Source organism: Tachysurus fulvidraco, chromosome 11 (assembly GCF_022655615.1).
Source record: "Tachysurus fulvidraco isolate hzauxx_2018 chromosome 11, HZAU_PFXX_2.0, whole genome shotgun sequence".
Taxonomy (NCBI): domain Eukaryota; kingdom Metazoa; phylum Chordata; class Actinopteri; order Siluriformes; family Bagridae; genus Tachysurus; species Tachysurus fulvidraco.
The window spans coordinates 2,472,327-2,485,348 of NC_062528.1; the positions used below are offsets into that span (position 1 = coordinate 2,472,327).

A 13,022-nucleotide genomic window follows, 5' to 3' on the forward strand; every position below is an offset into this window, starting at 1 on the left:
TTTGTGGTTAGCACTCCCGACTCCGCTTTGTGTGTGGATTTTGCATGTTCTCCCCGTGCCTCGGGGGTTTCCTCCGAGTACTCCAGTTTCCTCCCAGGGTCCAAAGACATGCATGGTAGGTTGATTGGTATCTCTGGAAAAATTGTCCGTAGTGTGTGAGTGTGTGAGCGAATGAGTGTGTGTGTGTGTGTGTGTGCCCTGTGATGGGTTGGCACTCCATCCAGGGTGTATCCTATTCTCTTTTTTTTCCATTTATTGAAATTCATTGAAAGTTATGGAACATCTGTGAAACATGTTAATGTTGTCACTTATATAGTAACAATTACATGCAGTCATTGTGACAATTACTTTTACCCTTAATACACTGCTTGAAAGCATGTCCAGTCTATCAGTCTTACCTGTACAGGTATTTGACAATTCTTTTTAAAATAGTTTTTTTCTCTTCAGCTTCTGAAAGCTGAATTAAACTGAATGCTTCCCCTGAATCCTTGAGTATTATGATCACTGGATCATTAAATATTTTGGTTTAAATTACATACAGTATATGGCATTTGACACACAGTCTTATCCAAAGTGACTGAGCAATGGAGCATCAAGGGCCTTGCTAAGGGGCCCAGGAGTGGCAGTTAGTGGCCCTGGGGTTCAAACTCATGACATTCCAATCAGTAGTCCAACTGAGGTACCACTGAGCTACCACTTCCCTCCCTTTTGGCCATCTTTTTAATCGTCTTCACAATTAATAGCGGTTTTAAGTAGTCCAAATGACAGTCATGTTTAAAGAGAAACTTCTTGTGGGGTGACATTTAACTTTAAGCAAAAAGCTGTATGTTTTTTTCATATGTGTCATGTGGTCTAGTCTCATTACGGTAGAGCTATGGCTGAATTCATGGTGGCAGTTTTGTAGAAAGCTCTTCAATTTTATTTAACATTTCTAAGTAGCTGACTGTCCTTTTTTTTTTTTTTTAAATCATAGCAACTTTTCTAGAATATTCTTATTTTAGATTATGGACTGAAAGCTGGAGAGTATTAACAGAGATTGTGAAAAAGCTGTCTTAAATTTCCTCTTGGAAATCCTGAGAAGGATATGAATCTGTGTGCAACTTCAAAACCTCCTAGAAATCCTGTCAGATTAGCTCATGTTTGTTAGTTCACTAGCACTAGCAGTAAAGATTATGGATATGGTAAATATGTCTTAAAGATCCTCTCAGACTTTTTAGATTAGCTCATGTTAGTGAACTAGCTAGTGTTATTATAATAACACTTAAAACCTTACAGAAATCTTGACAAATAAGCTCCTATTAGAATATTGGCTAGGGAAACTGTCTCCAAGCTCTGTATATTATGTACCTAACCTTAGCTGATGTTTTGTTTTGATAATTTCATGGCTAGTGAAAAATAGATATTTGTGCATATGACTCAGAATCCTATCAGAACTCAACCTAGAGATCCAGTCAGGAATGTATAAACATCCTCTCAAGCGTAGCAGGCTAGCTCCTGTTGGCTAGCTGAGAAGTTTATAAACATGTATAAAAATGATCTTACATTCCTCTCAGAAATTCTCGTTTGCTGGTTAATAATAAACATTTTAACAGTATGAACTAAAATCTTATCAGAAATCCAGTCAGATTAACTGAAGTTATCTTACTCACAAGGATTAGCAACAAAAATTATAAACCTGAGAGAAAAATTAAAAACTACCTCAGAAATCCAGTGGGCATGACTATTGTTAGCTCGCTAGCTGACAAAATCAGTACAAATAATATATTCTTGAAACAATTAGAGTTTTATTACGCATTGTTACCGACACACTGATTGATGTGTGAAATAGCTGTAAAGGTTTTGTAGAAGTCATGTAATGGTATCAAAATTCTAAATTCCTAGGCAGATTCATCTGCCTTTCTTCGTCCAAGCATCTCTCTGTCCGTGTTTTGTTTTCTAGTAACAGATCAAGTGACTAAACTCAGGCTCGAAGACACATATCAGGCATATCAGGTATGGAACAATGCTAATCAGTAAACTGCTAGCACCAAACAAATGTCACAGAGACAATAATCACCTCTCTATCCAAACATCACAGCTAGCAAAAGTTGTCTTTATTACTTAACTATTTTTTTTTCATGTGGGACAGATGTTGACTTTCTTTTTTCTTTCCAGCCACTGAAAGGTAGACTGAAGGGAGGCAGAATCACCACAACCATCATCGTCCTCATACTATGCCATTTTTAATTTCAGATTTGTGTCAGCTTACCAGTGAATACCCCAAATGTTAGTTTTTAAAAAGAAATATAGTTAGGGATTTGTGTTTCTTTTCTTCCAATAAAATGATAAATTTGTTTTGATAGTACAAAGTATTTTGCTAGAATGTTCTTGTTCTTGTTAGCAGTGTTGAAAGTGGTTAAAGCAGTACATTATGGACTCAGGGCATTTAGAATAAAGAACAAAACCATTATCCAAACTGCACCAATAATAAATGTCATAACTGTTAGTGCGGTTTTAAGCCAAAAGTGGCCCTGTTGTATGTTTTGGTCCATAACATATGTGTCATGTGGTGCATTATGGTGGATTTGTGGTTGAATTTATGGTGTATTCTACAATTTGTAGAAATCATTTTTCGCCATCGCTCATTTGTTGCCTGGGATACAGTAAATACTCCCAAAATTGTGCAAGCAACTGAATGAAGAAAGGGTTGATTCTTATTACACATTACACAACATTAATACGTCATAGTGCCTTATAAAATGACCGATAAATGGAATTGGAGCAAAGGGTTTGGTCAAATTAATACAAAGTCGCTTTTGGGCCATAAAATTGAAGAATTCCAACTTGAAAGTAACTGGAACAAGGAACAACTCTCGAACAGTTCTTATAAAATGTAAAACTTTTATGTGAAAGCCCAAATGCATTGTGGGAGTTTTATCAAATATGTGCTAATCGGCTGAAGTGAACGTGTCTGCGGTTTCCTCTCAGAAGTCTCAGAGCTTGACACACATTCAGATATAAAACATCCAACATCATGTGCACATGAAAGACAAACACACACCTTTATTATTTCACTCTTTTATCAGTGAAAACAACCAAATCAGGTATTTTACTTTAATATCTTTGTGTACTGCACTGGTAACTGATACTCGAACATCGTATTAGTTCAGAACTTCAGAATAAATCCAACTTTCCATTACGCTGAAACGCTTCAAAAGAATAGAAATCTTTATCAAGATGTTAATATGTTCAGACGAGATGCCAGTCCTGTACTCGCACGCTCACGTATTTCCCGCTAACGCTACCACAGATCATGAACACAATTTGAAATAACAACGAATAGTTTAAAAGTTAATGCTTTATTTAAAGGTTTTTGTTTTTAGGTATTTCACAGCATAATAAAAGACAAAACCTTTCTTCAAGAATTAACCTTTGCGGGCAAGAAAATAAGATTTTAGCTGCTGAACATGATAGAACTTGTTGCATGTTCATTCTTGTGGTACTTTAAAGTCTTAAAATCTTTCCTGTTGCTCTTGTGTTGTTGCCGTTTAGACAAATTTTTACTTTGGGGATTAATAATATACTCTAAACACGTCATTTGTCTTAAACAAGACATAGGTCTTAAATGTTACGAAGGGCAAGAGCTTTTCAGATAATGATAGAATGCGATTCTCAGCTTGTTTACTGTGGGCTGTTCTAGGAATGTACTCTTGATCAAAATGAACCTGAAGTTAAGCAGAAACATTGCGGACCAGATTTCTGTCGTATTTTGGTCAGATTCAGAAATGATAATGTGAACAAATTTGTGTTTGCTTTTGTGCCAGATTTCCTTCTTTCAGGAAGAGTTGTTTACCTCAAATAATACTTCTATGAATATATATGAATATATTCCTTTTTGTGTTTTTTCCCTAAATAAAGGCAGTAGACCAACATTCATTCAACATTCAAACATAAAGTTTAACTCATGACATCAAGGTTTCTGTTTAATAAAAGTCACTAAAATATACTCTTTCCCACTAAAGGCAGTGAGTGCAAAACCTTATTTTAGCCAAGATGGCACACTTTAGGATAATATTTGAGGAGAAAAAAACAAAACTAAAACTGTTGGATCTTAATAAGATTAATAAAAGAGTTGCAGCCATGAACAATTAACCATTTAACTAAACTCTGACTAAGACTAATATTTTCTTTGTTCTGATGTTTAATGATATTTAACTGAAGCTCTTCACCTGTTCATCATCTTCATTATTTTATTCAATATGCTGCTTTATACAATTGTCTGATACAATTGACTGATAATGTTAGACTAGGGTTACGAGCAGATCAGATACGGTATAAAGAGCACTGATCTGAGTCCTGCCACAGCACCAGGAACAAACTAAGTACCTTCAAGATGTATATTTACAGCTAAGGGAACAAAGACAAATAAATACTATTAAATTACACATAAGTGACAAAGAAGGTAGTGAATCTGCCTGATACTACAATAGCAACAAAACATAAATGGTATGAGCTGCTACTACTATTACAACAGGCTGGTCAGGACAAATCCAGTGTTCTGGAGAAAGCTCTTGGTGAAAAGTTGTCAAACTTTGGCAAGTTCTTCTTGGCTTTTTATAGAAGTCCGAGACGAAACAGAGGAAGAAACAAAAAAAAGAAACACACAGGACACATCTCTAACATCGGATAACAATAAAGAATATGACACTAGATGTAACAGAAGAGTACAGGGCTTCGTAATAAAGTGGTGTGAGTGAAGTTTGATTCAGTTCTTTAGCTGTAAATAACGCTGGCACACTTGGCACACTTCACAGTGACTGTATGTGTTTGTGTAATTTGAGTTTTTTTTTTTATAAATGAGCTCCTGTGAGGTTGATACAAAGGAAATGAGCAGAAACCTCAAAGGTTTTCTTTTATTAGACTGCTGTAAATAAGCTGACATGTACATACTCGCTTGCCTTGTGACTTTAAACATTTTTTATCTTTAAATGTACTGTACGTTGTGTAAGTGACGCTGTACTGATGCTGTTTTTCCCCTGAATCATCTCTAATCAGCTCTTGCTACTGTTTCCAAGAGTTAGCTTTTCCATTGTTTACCACTATAAATGTGTCAGAAAAGTAATTTCATAACACTGTATATATATTTATGAAGAAATTTTGTTGGGAAATATCTCATCAAGTACAATGCAATTCAGTAGATATAAAATTCATAACATCTCTCTTGTTGCTATGGTAATATGGCTTTTAGTTTTAATCAGATCATTTCTTGCTTTTTTGACTACTGAAATGATTTATTCTTAAGACAGGAAGATTTATGGGTCAAAAAAAAGACCATGTATTGCATTTCATGTAACTAATATTTTTGGCTAATGTCAGAAGCTCACAAAGAAGCAGAAGCGTTTGGGGTGAAAAAACAAACAAAAACGAAAGAATCAGACAAACAATAAGAAAAAACACTAGCTAATGCCAATTTAGTTAGTTAATTAGTCATTTTTACTGATGTTACTGACTAGTTTTAAGATTTATGTAATTAAAGTGTTAACATGTGGTTAAAGTTAACATTTAGCTTGCTAGCATACAAAGTGCTGAGAAAGAATTGTGAAAGGTGAGAAAGGTGAAGTTTCTGGGTCATAACTACTAGCTACAGTATGTACAACAGACCCAAGAACTCAATCCTTTACAGACTGTGACCCAGATCTCATCTCCAGTGAAGAAATAATTTATGAAACATAAAATTTGGCATTCCACAAGGCTCTGTCCTTGGCCCAATACCAATAGAGGTATATGCTACTGTACATCTGGGCAGAGTAATTCACAATATACTTAGACTAAACACATGTCTTTTCTTTTCTCCACCTTTTCACACTCATCTTCTTCAGTGAGTATTTAAGTTCAGAGTGTTTTAACTCTGTGACACCTGGATTTCTGTAAAGTTGCTTGAGTTTATTGCTAAATGTGTTTTACAAATAAAACTGAATTGCTCTTTAGATTGCATATAAGATATCAGATATTCTGAGGCATTTTAGACCTTTTTATAGATGTTGTTTTTATATTACAAACTGATTAGAAGCAGTTAAAATTCGATGATAAAATTATGTGAAAATACGATTGCTTAATTTTAAATATTTGAACTACATGTTAAAATGTATTTATCGATTTCTTTTATGATTTTTAGCATTCCTAATTTATTTTGGTCTAGATGTTGAAAAAATATTTTTTACAATAGAAATGTTTAACTGCAGATGCAACTTTATTTTACAAATTCATAACAAAAACATCATTTAAGACACTCAAAACAAAAGTATGATATAGAAAAGCATGCACATATATGAGTGGGAAAAAGAGTTGATATCTCCATGAGTCAGCCCATCTGATTGGTTCGGAACAGTGATGTGTTTAAAAACAAGTCCTATAACAGAAACCTAACATCCCACAGAATCAGTCACACTGATATTTCCAGGTCATTTCTTGTAAATACAGTGCGGTTCCTCAAATCAACTAAATCATCGAAACGTCTTTTCATTTTAATAAAAATAAACATGAATGTAGAGACAGTTTGTACGTATTTACACACAGAAATGAAATACCATATTGCTATGCATCTGGTTATTACTTGAAAGAATGTTCTAGTAGCTTTATCACAAGAACGTTGTAATGATTAAAAAAACCTCGAAGCCAATAATAATCCCTAGCACAATGGAGACTTTGTGAGAATATGTGCAGAAAACAAAACAAGGCATGGAAATAAATACTAGACTGTTTAAAAGTATTTCTACGAAGTTTTCTATAAAGCTAGGGTTCATCATAAGGCTGGGAAATTAATCTGACATCCTGTGGCGTGATCGTCATTGTTATGACCTCACAGTTACACGAAAATGAAATTCACTGATTAAAAATAAAAACGGAAAAACTGACAAACAGAAGGACTGTACAGTCTGTCATCCTAAATATTATACAAGCGTCATAATCTACAACAAATGGTTTTTAAACTCAAAGAATTACAAGCTTTTTTAGTCATGAAGCCACACTACATCTTCTAGATCCATGAAACGAAGCACACAAAACTGACCTGAAAAGCGTGGGTACGTTTTTTATAAGAACGTATGTAACAAAGCCAGAAAATAATGACATCGACTCAGATCCTTAACTTGCAATATATTAAACATTTCCAATTAAAGTGTCAGAAATAAGAAGAAATCTAAAGCTACTTCAAGGATGCGGGGAAAGAAACATACATTCTTGCTGAATGTTTTTGGTAAACTTGCAAAATCTAATATTTCTAAAAATATTTCTAACAGAAGTGATTAAATATTTGATTTGAATTATTCATATATTTAAATGCATGTTTGTGGTGATTTCAGTTTTAAAATGAAAATGTACTTAATTTCTTCTTACCTCGTTATATAAATATAATTTATATCAGAACATGTGTGTTTACGTGTCTGGCTTGGACTTATTTCTCCATATTGATAGAAATGTTTGATTTATTAAATGTTTTCCTTTAAGTGAGAATTTCTACAGATTAAAGAAAGAAATGAGGATTGTAAATATAGTCTGCTGACTGTAGGTCCATTATCGCCGATGTGCCGTAGCGTAAACATCGCCTGAACGTGTGGCCTGGTTCAGAGGCTGCAAAATGTAAAGAAAAAGAAAGACAAACATTAAGCAAGTGATTTGATATTTATATTTATGTATATGGTATTACTGTAATATATTTTGGGTTCGATCTTTTTGAATGATTAGATGATTCAAATAAGTTTGTTGAAATGTGAGAGGGCAGTGAGACTTCTGTAACTGTGCAGACAACGATGTCAGAAACGATGTCATGTATTCTACATACAGATTAAAGTCTTCTCTGTTTTAGGATGAGGATGAACCACTAACCAAATAAGAGCTACTGAAAGACAAGATAGATGATGGGCCAATACTTTATGCAGAGTAATAGATGGGCTAGAGGCAGTGAGTGTTCAGAAAGAAAGAAAGAAAGAAAGAAAGAAAGAAAGAAAGAAAGAAAGAAAGAAAGAAAGAAAGAAAGAAAGAAAGAAGTCATTATAGAAAAAGCAATAGATAACAGAGAGAAAGAAAGGAAGACATAAGTAGTCTGTCATGAAAGAAAGAAAGAAAGAAAGAAAGAAAGAAAAAAAGAAAGAAAATCACACTGTAAGGGAAGAAAGGGATAGAGAAAAAACAAACAGTGAAAAAGAAAAAGTGTGGAAGGAAAAAAGCAAATTAGAAAAAGAATAATATGTGATTGTGGGGACAATGTGGGCGTGAACTCAGTATATTTACACACAATTAAATCATAGATGCTGATTGGTTACTTTGTGATCTCACAAGATGTCAGGTGAACTTCAAATTCAGTTCAGGGAAAAGGTGTGAACTTCAAATATTTTAAAAATTCACTGCACACACACGTATACACACACACACACACACACACACACACACACACACACACACACACACACACACACACACACACACATACACATACACACAAACACACACACACTTTGCTTTACCTGATAGTCAGGGTCAGGAGGTGGAGGTCCTCTTGCCTGACCTCGTACTGGACGCGCTTGTGTTGCTGTAATGCAGATTAAAAAAAAGGTGTTCACTATGCATTTGTGTGCATTGTAAATTGTGTATGTGTGTGTGTGTGTGTGTGTGTGTGTGTGTGTGTGTGTGTGTGTGTGTGTGTGTGTGTGTTTGTATTACGTCTCTGAGGGCCAGCAGTTCCAGCGCTCTTCTTAGTGCAGTAATAAACAATGAACACGACCAGGAGTGTGAACAGCACGTCTGCAAATACCACCAACAAGGCCAAATTCATGTCCAGATCAACACACCCATCGCACACTGAGAGGGACAGACAGAGAGAGAGAGAGAGAGAGAATCAGTTAGACATACATGAATTATAAAAAATTGGAGCACTTTATTTGAAATCTTCTCATCACATTTTCTCAATGAATGAAGTGACGTGACATACGGCTAAGTATGGTGACCCATACTCAGAATTTGTTCTCTGCATTTAACCCATCCAAAGTGCACACACACAGCAGTGAACACACACACATACCATGAACACACACCTGGAACAGTGGGCAGCCATTTTATGCTGCAGCGCCTGGGGAGCAGTTGGGGGGTTCAGTGCCTTGCTCAAGGGCATCTCAGTCGTGGCCAGCCCAAGACTAGAACCCACGACCTTTGGGTTACGAGTCAGACGCTCTAACCATTAGGCCACGACTGCCCCAACTGTTAGGTTCTATAAATAATTATCCAATGTTTTGTGATTGAACACAAAAATCTGTCTTAGGATCAATTTTGTTTCATGGTGTGTGACTTTGTCTCGAAATCGATGTAAGTCATGTTGCGTAATTTAACTTTCAAAAATTCATTTCAATTGCTTTAAATAGCATTGTTTTGTGACTTAACCTGAAAAATTGTCTAAAAAAAATCTATTTTGTTAGACTTTGCATGCAGAATGGTCCTAAAATCACGTATATTAGTGTAGTATGACTTAACATGAAAAAATGTTTTTGAAATTGATTTCATTTTGTGTTGTTGTGTAACTTAAAATAAAAAAAAAGCCTTAAAATCACTTTCATTAGTGTTGTGTGACTCAACATATTGTCTTTAAATCGTTTTAATTAATGACTCGACGCGCAAAATTGGTCCTTAAATAACTTTAATCATTCTTGTGTGACTTAACATGAAAAAATTCTCTTCTATTGCTTCTTTAGCTTTAATTGATGCTGTCTTATTTCTTTAAATATTTTAAACACCAAAGGTTGAATTTGAAAGTTGTATCTGCTATAATTGACTCAAAGAACAGTTTGAATTCCCATTGTGTTGCTTCCTGACTAAAAAAGACTAACATGATAGATTTTTATTTTGCACTTACCTTTAGCTTTGATGAAGAAGTAATGAAGGTTTTTATTGCCTTTAACATTGCAGGAGTATAATCCATTATTTTTGTCACTGTAACCATTTATGTCATAATCCTTTTTTTTTTCTGTGGTTTCTTTTTTATAGTTGAAATTCCATTCGAATACTTGGTTTTCTTGGTTTTCTTGGTTAACCTCCTCATTAAACGGACATGTCAGTGTGACTCTAAGATCCTTGATACTCACTGTTCCTGAAGTCAGAAAGTAAGAACACACACATTCCCTCAGTGAGAATTGCCCTCAAAGCCATTTTTTTTCTCCCATCATGTGACTGAATGCTAGTGAACCGAAATGCAAAGTTTTGTGTACATTGCAAAATTTAATCTCAAATGAGCATTAAAGCTAAAACTCCATTAAATTTCATTCCAGATGCGTGCACAAGCTTTAAAATTCATGTCAGATTTTTGTAAAATTTTGACTTATTTTCACTTAAGTTTCTAATATCAAGTTTCCCTCACGTGAAAGTTTCCCTCGAGTTTGTAAGTAGCTAAGAAGCCAAAATGATGAAACAAACCTTTAGAATACTGACATTTCTCTTCTTTTTTGTTGAAATTTATCATTTTATATTACCAAAATGCCATTTTTTTATTAAAAATATTTAGAACAAGAAGAATTGTAGAAGCTCATATCAACAAATTCGCTAAAAAAAAAAAAAAGTGTCTGATTGGCTTTTCTAACCAAAATCTAACCAAATCTAGCTAACTTTAATGTTGGTAGACAGTGCTTTAGTTTTTCATCTCATTTTCTTGATAATGATCAATTCTTAACAGTAAATAAAGAAATCCATTTTATTTAGCTAATACATTAAAAAACAAAAACACAAAACGATTTAAAATCGCAAGAAATTGAAACAGAAATAGCAAAAGTAAAAATTAAAAGAATTTTTCGGTTGGTTTTACCAGATTCCTCAGCCACAACGGTAATGGCGATTGCGAAGAAGAAAAAGACGTAGCTCACTCGATGTTGGTTCATTTTTGCTTCTTGTAGCTGGCTGTAGCTTGTAGTTTTTGTTTTTATATATATCTTAATATGTTCAAAACTTCCACGGTACAGAATTACTTTTAAAGAAAATCTTAGGTTTCAAACTAACTCTTGTTTCTCTTAACTGACAATTTATACTTTCATCTATTTCTCTCTCTCTCTCTCTCTCTCTCTCTCTCTCTCTCTCTCTCTCTCTCTGTCACTCTCTTTCTATCTCTCTCTTCCTGTTACAATTTTACAGGAAGTAGAAACCATCAGAAGCTCATGCTTGCATCTGCACCTGTAACACAATTACATTGCATGTAATTGCATGTAAAGCATTAACCCCCCCCCCCCCTAAATAAATAAATAAATAAAATAAACAATTTGGAGTGATTTAGAATTTTTTATCCGCACAGTTGTTGAATTCTGATGGGACAGAAAATATTTAATTAATGTTAATAATTAACACAAGCTTATGTGAACAATGTTAACGTGCTCGTTTCTTGATAACATGGACAAACTTTGAGCAGGTTGTGCTTCCTCTGTCCAGACACGTGGTTTCTTATCGTGTGCTATGTCATGTGTGAAGAACGTTCCTTAGTGTTTATTATTATTATTGTTGTTTTGTAGGTAAAGTTATTTCCACCATGACAGAGACGAAACAGTGCGAGAAGCTGCTCGCTCTTAACCCCAGTGAAGACGCTGAGTTTCTAAAGAAAGTGCAGCAAGTGAAAAAGCGACAGAAAACGGTTTTGACTCCCGGTGTTATTTACGTAGGACTTCCCCAGTCGCTCGACCAGCCACAGCTCAGGTCTTACTTCTCCCAATTTGGTGATGTCCTGCGCTTGAGGCTTTCCAGAAGTAAAAAGACAGGCCGGAGTAAAGGCTATATGTTTGTGGAATTTGAGTGTGACGAAGTGGCCAAGATTGTCGCAGAGACCATGAACAATTACCTCATGGGAGAAAGACTGATCAAATCTAATGTGGTGCCACCTGAGAAAGTCCATGAAAAGCTGTTTGTTGGTTCTCAGAAAATATTTAGGAATCCTAAGCACCCTGCAGTGGCACATTACAATCGAAACCATGGCCCTGAAGAGATGAATAAACTTTCTGGAAAACTTCTAAGCAATGAATCAAAGCTTTGCAAGAGACTGGCAGAAAAGGGCATCGACTATGATTTTCCAGGATTTGCAGCACAAGCAAAGAAAGCTCTGTCAGATACATCGACCTGCAGTGAGGACACCACACCGGTTTGTACACCTTCAGTCCTGGAGAGGAGGAGGTCCATGAAAGTCAAGGATGATGTAGACAATGAAATTGTACTCAAAATGCCACCAAAGAACAGTGAAAATTGTGAAGACTCTGAGGATACGGAGGAGGATGAGGAGGACGAAGTGTCAGAAGATGAAGAGGAACCGTCACATGCTGATGAGGGTTGAGCCTCTGTTTTGAAGAGGGACTAAAGAGCTAAATTGGTTTAATTAAAATGTCTAGATTTGTATTCAGAGGATTCTCAGGTCCGTTTTTGAGGAAATTGAGGCACACCTACAAAGCAGGAGGCCTGCTTTATATGAACTAACAAATTGTTGGAGACAATGTTTGAGACAATTGTCTGATTGAGACCTTTCCTTATGCAAATGTGTTCACTGGCTATGTCTGGGATGTCTTTCCGAAATGGCATAAATGTACATACAAACTGGAGAGAAACAACTTTTCCTAGCTGCTATAATGTAAGAATGAAAACAGGAACAAACTCATTTGCTAACATTAAATTGTTTTAATTATTTAAACCAATTATTTATTGTCATTTAAATTGTTTAAACCAAGTTTTACCTTGGTTTCATCACTCCACCCCATTATTGATTATTGTCCTATAAATGCATGACATTCATATTTGCACATAATAATTTTATAATATAAATTATAATATTAAAATAAAATAATATTCAATATTAAACAAAAGAAAGTTAAATAATACTTTGTAAAAAACAATCCAAAATCTTTTAAATCAATTTGCTGTATGCTTTTTTGGTAAGACTTATTATTCAGAAAAATTCTTGAAGGTTTTGTTTACGTTATTATTATTATTATTATTATTATTATTATTATTATTATTATTATTATTATTATTATTAT

General features: G+C 34.7%; 2 protein-coding genes across 2 annotated transcripts; one reads left to right on the forward strand and one right to left on the reverse strand.

Moving 5' to 3' along the window:
* Positions 1–6,208: 6,208 nt before the first annotated feature.
* LOC113637818 (T-cell surface glycoprotein CD3 epsilon chain) lies at positions 6,209–11,099 on the reverse strand. Its single transcript, XM_027138707.2, has 5 exons — positions 10,823–11,099; positions 9,881–10,114; positions 8,698–8,835; positions 8,502–8,566; positions 6,209–7,608 (listed from the first exon to the last, which is right to left on the reverse strand). Exons 1-5 carry the CDS (start codon positions 10,893–10,895, stop codon positions 7,552–7,554), a joined length of 567 nt encoding a protein of 188 aa, XP_026994508.2. The 5' UTR covers positions 10,896–11,099; the 3' UTR covers positions 6,209–7,551.
* Positions 11,100–11,443: 344 nt separating this feature from the next.
* LOC113637936 (MKI67 FHA domain-interacting nucleolar phosphoprotein-like) lies at positions 11,444–12,391 on the forward strand. Its single transcript, XM_047820784.1, has one exon. The coding sequence runs from the start codon at positions 11,534–11,536 to the stop codon at positions 12,323–12,325; it is 792 nt and encodes a 263-aa protein (XP_047676740.1). The 5' UTR covers positions 11,444–11,533; the 3' UTR covers positions 12,326–12,391.
* The last annotated feature ends 631 nt before the right edge of the window (positions 12,392–13,022 follow it).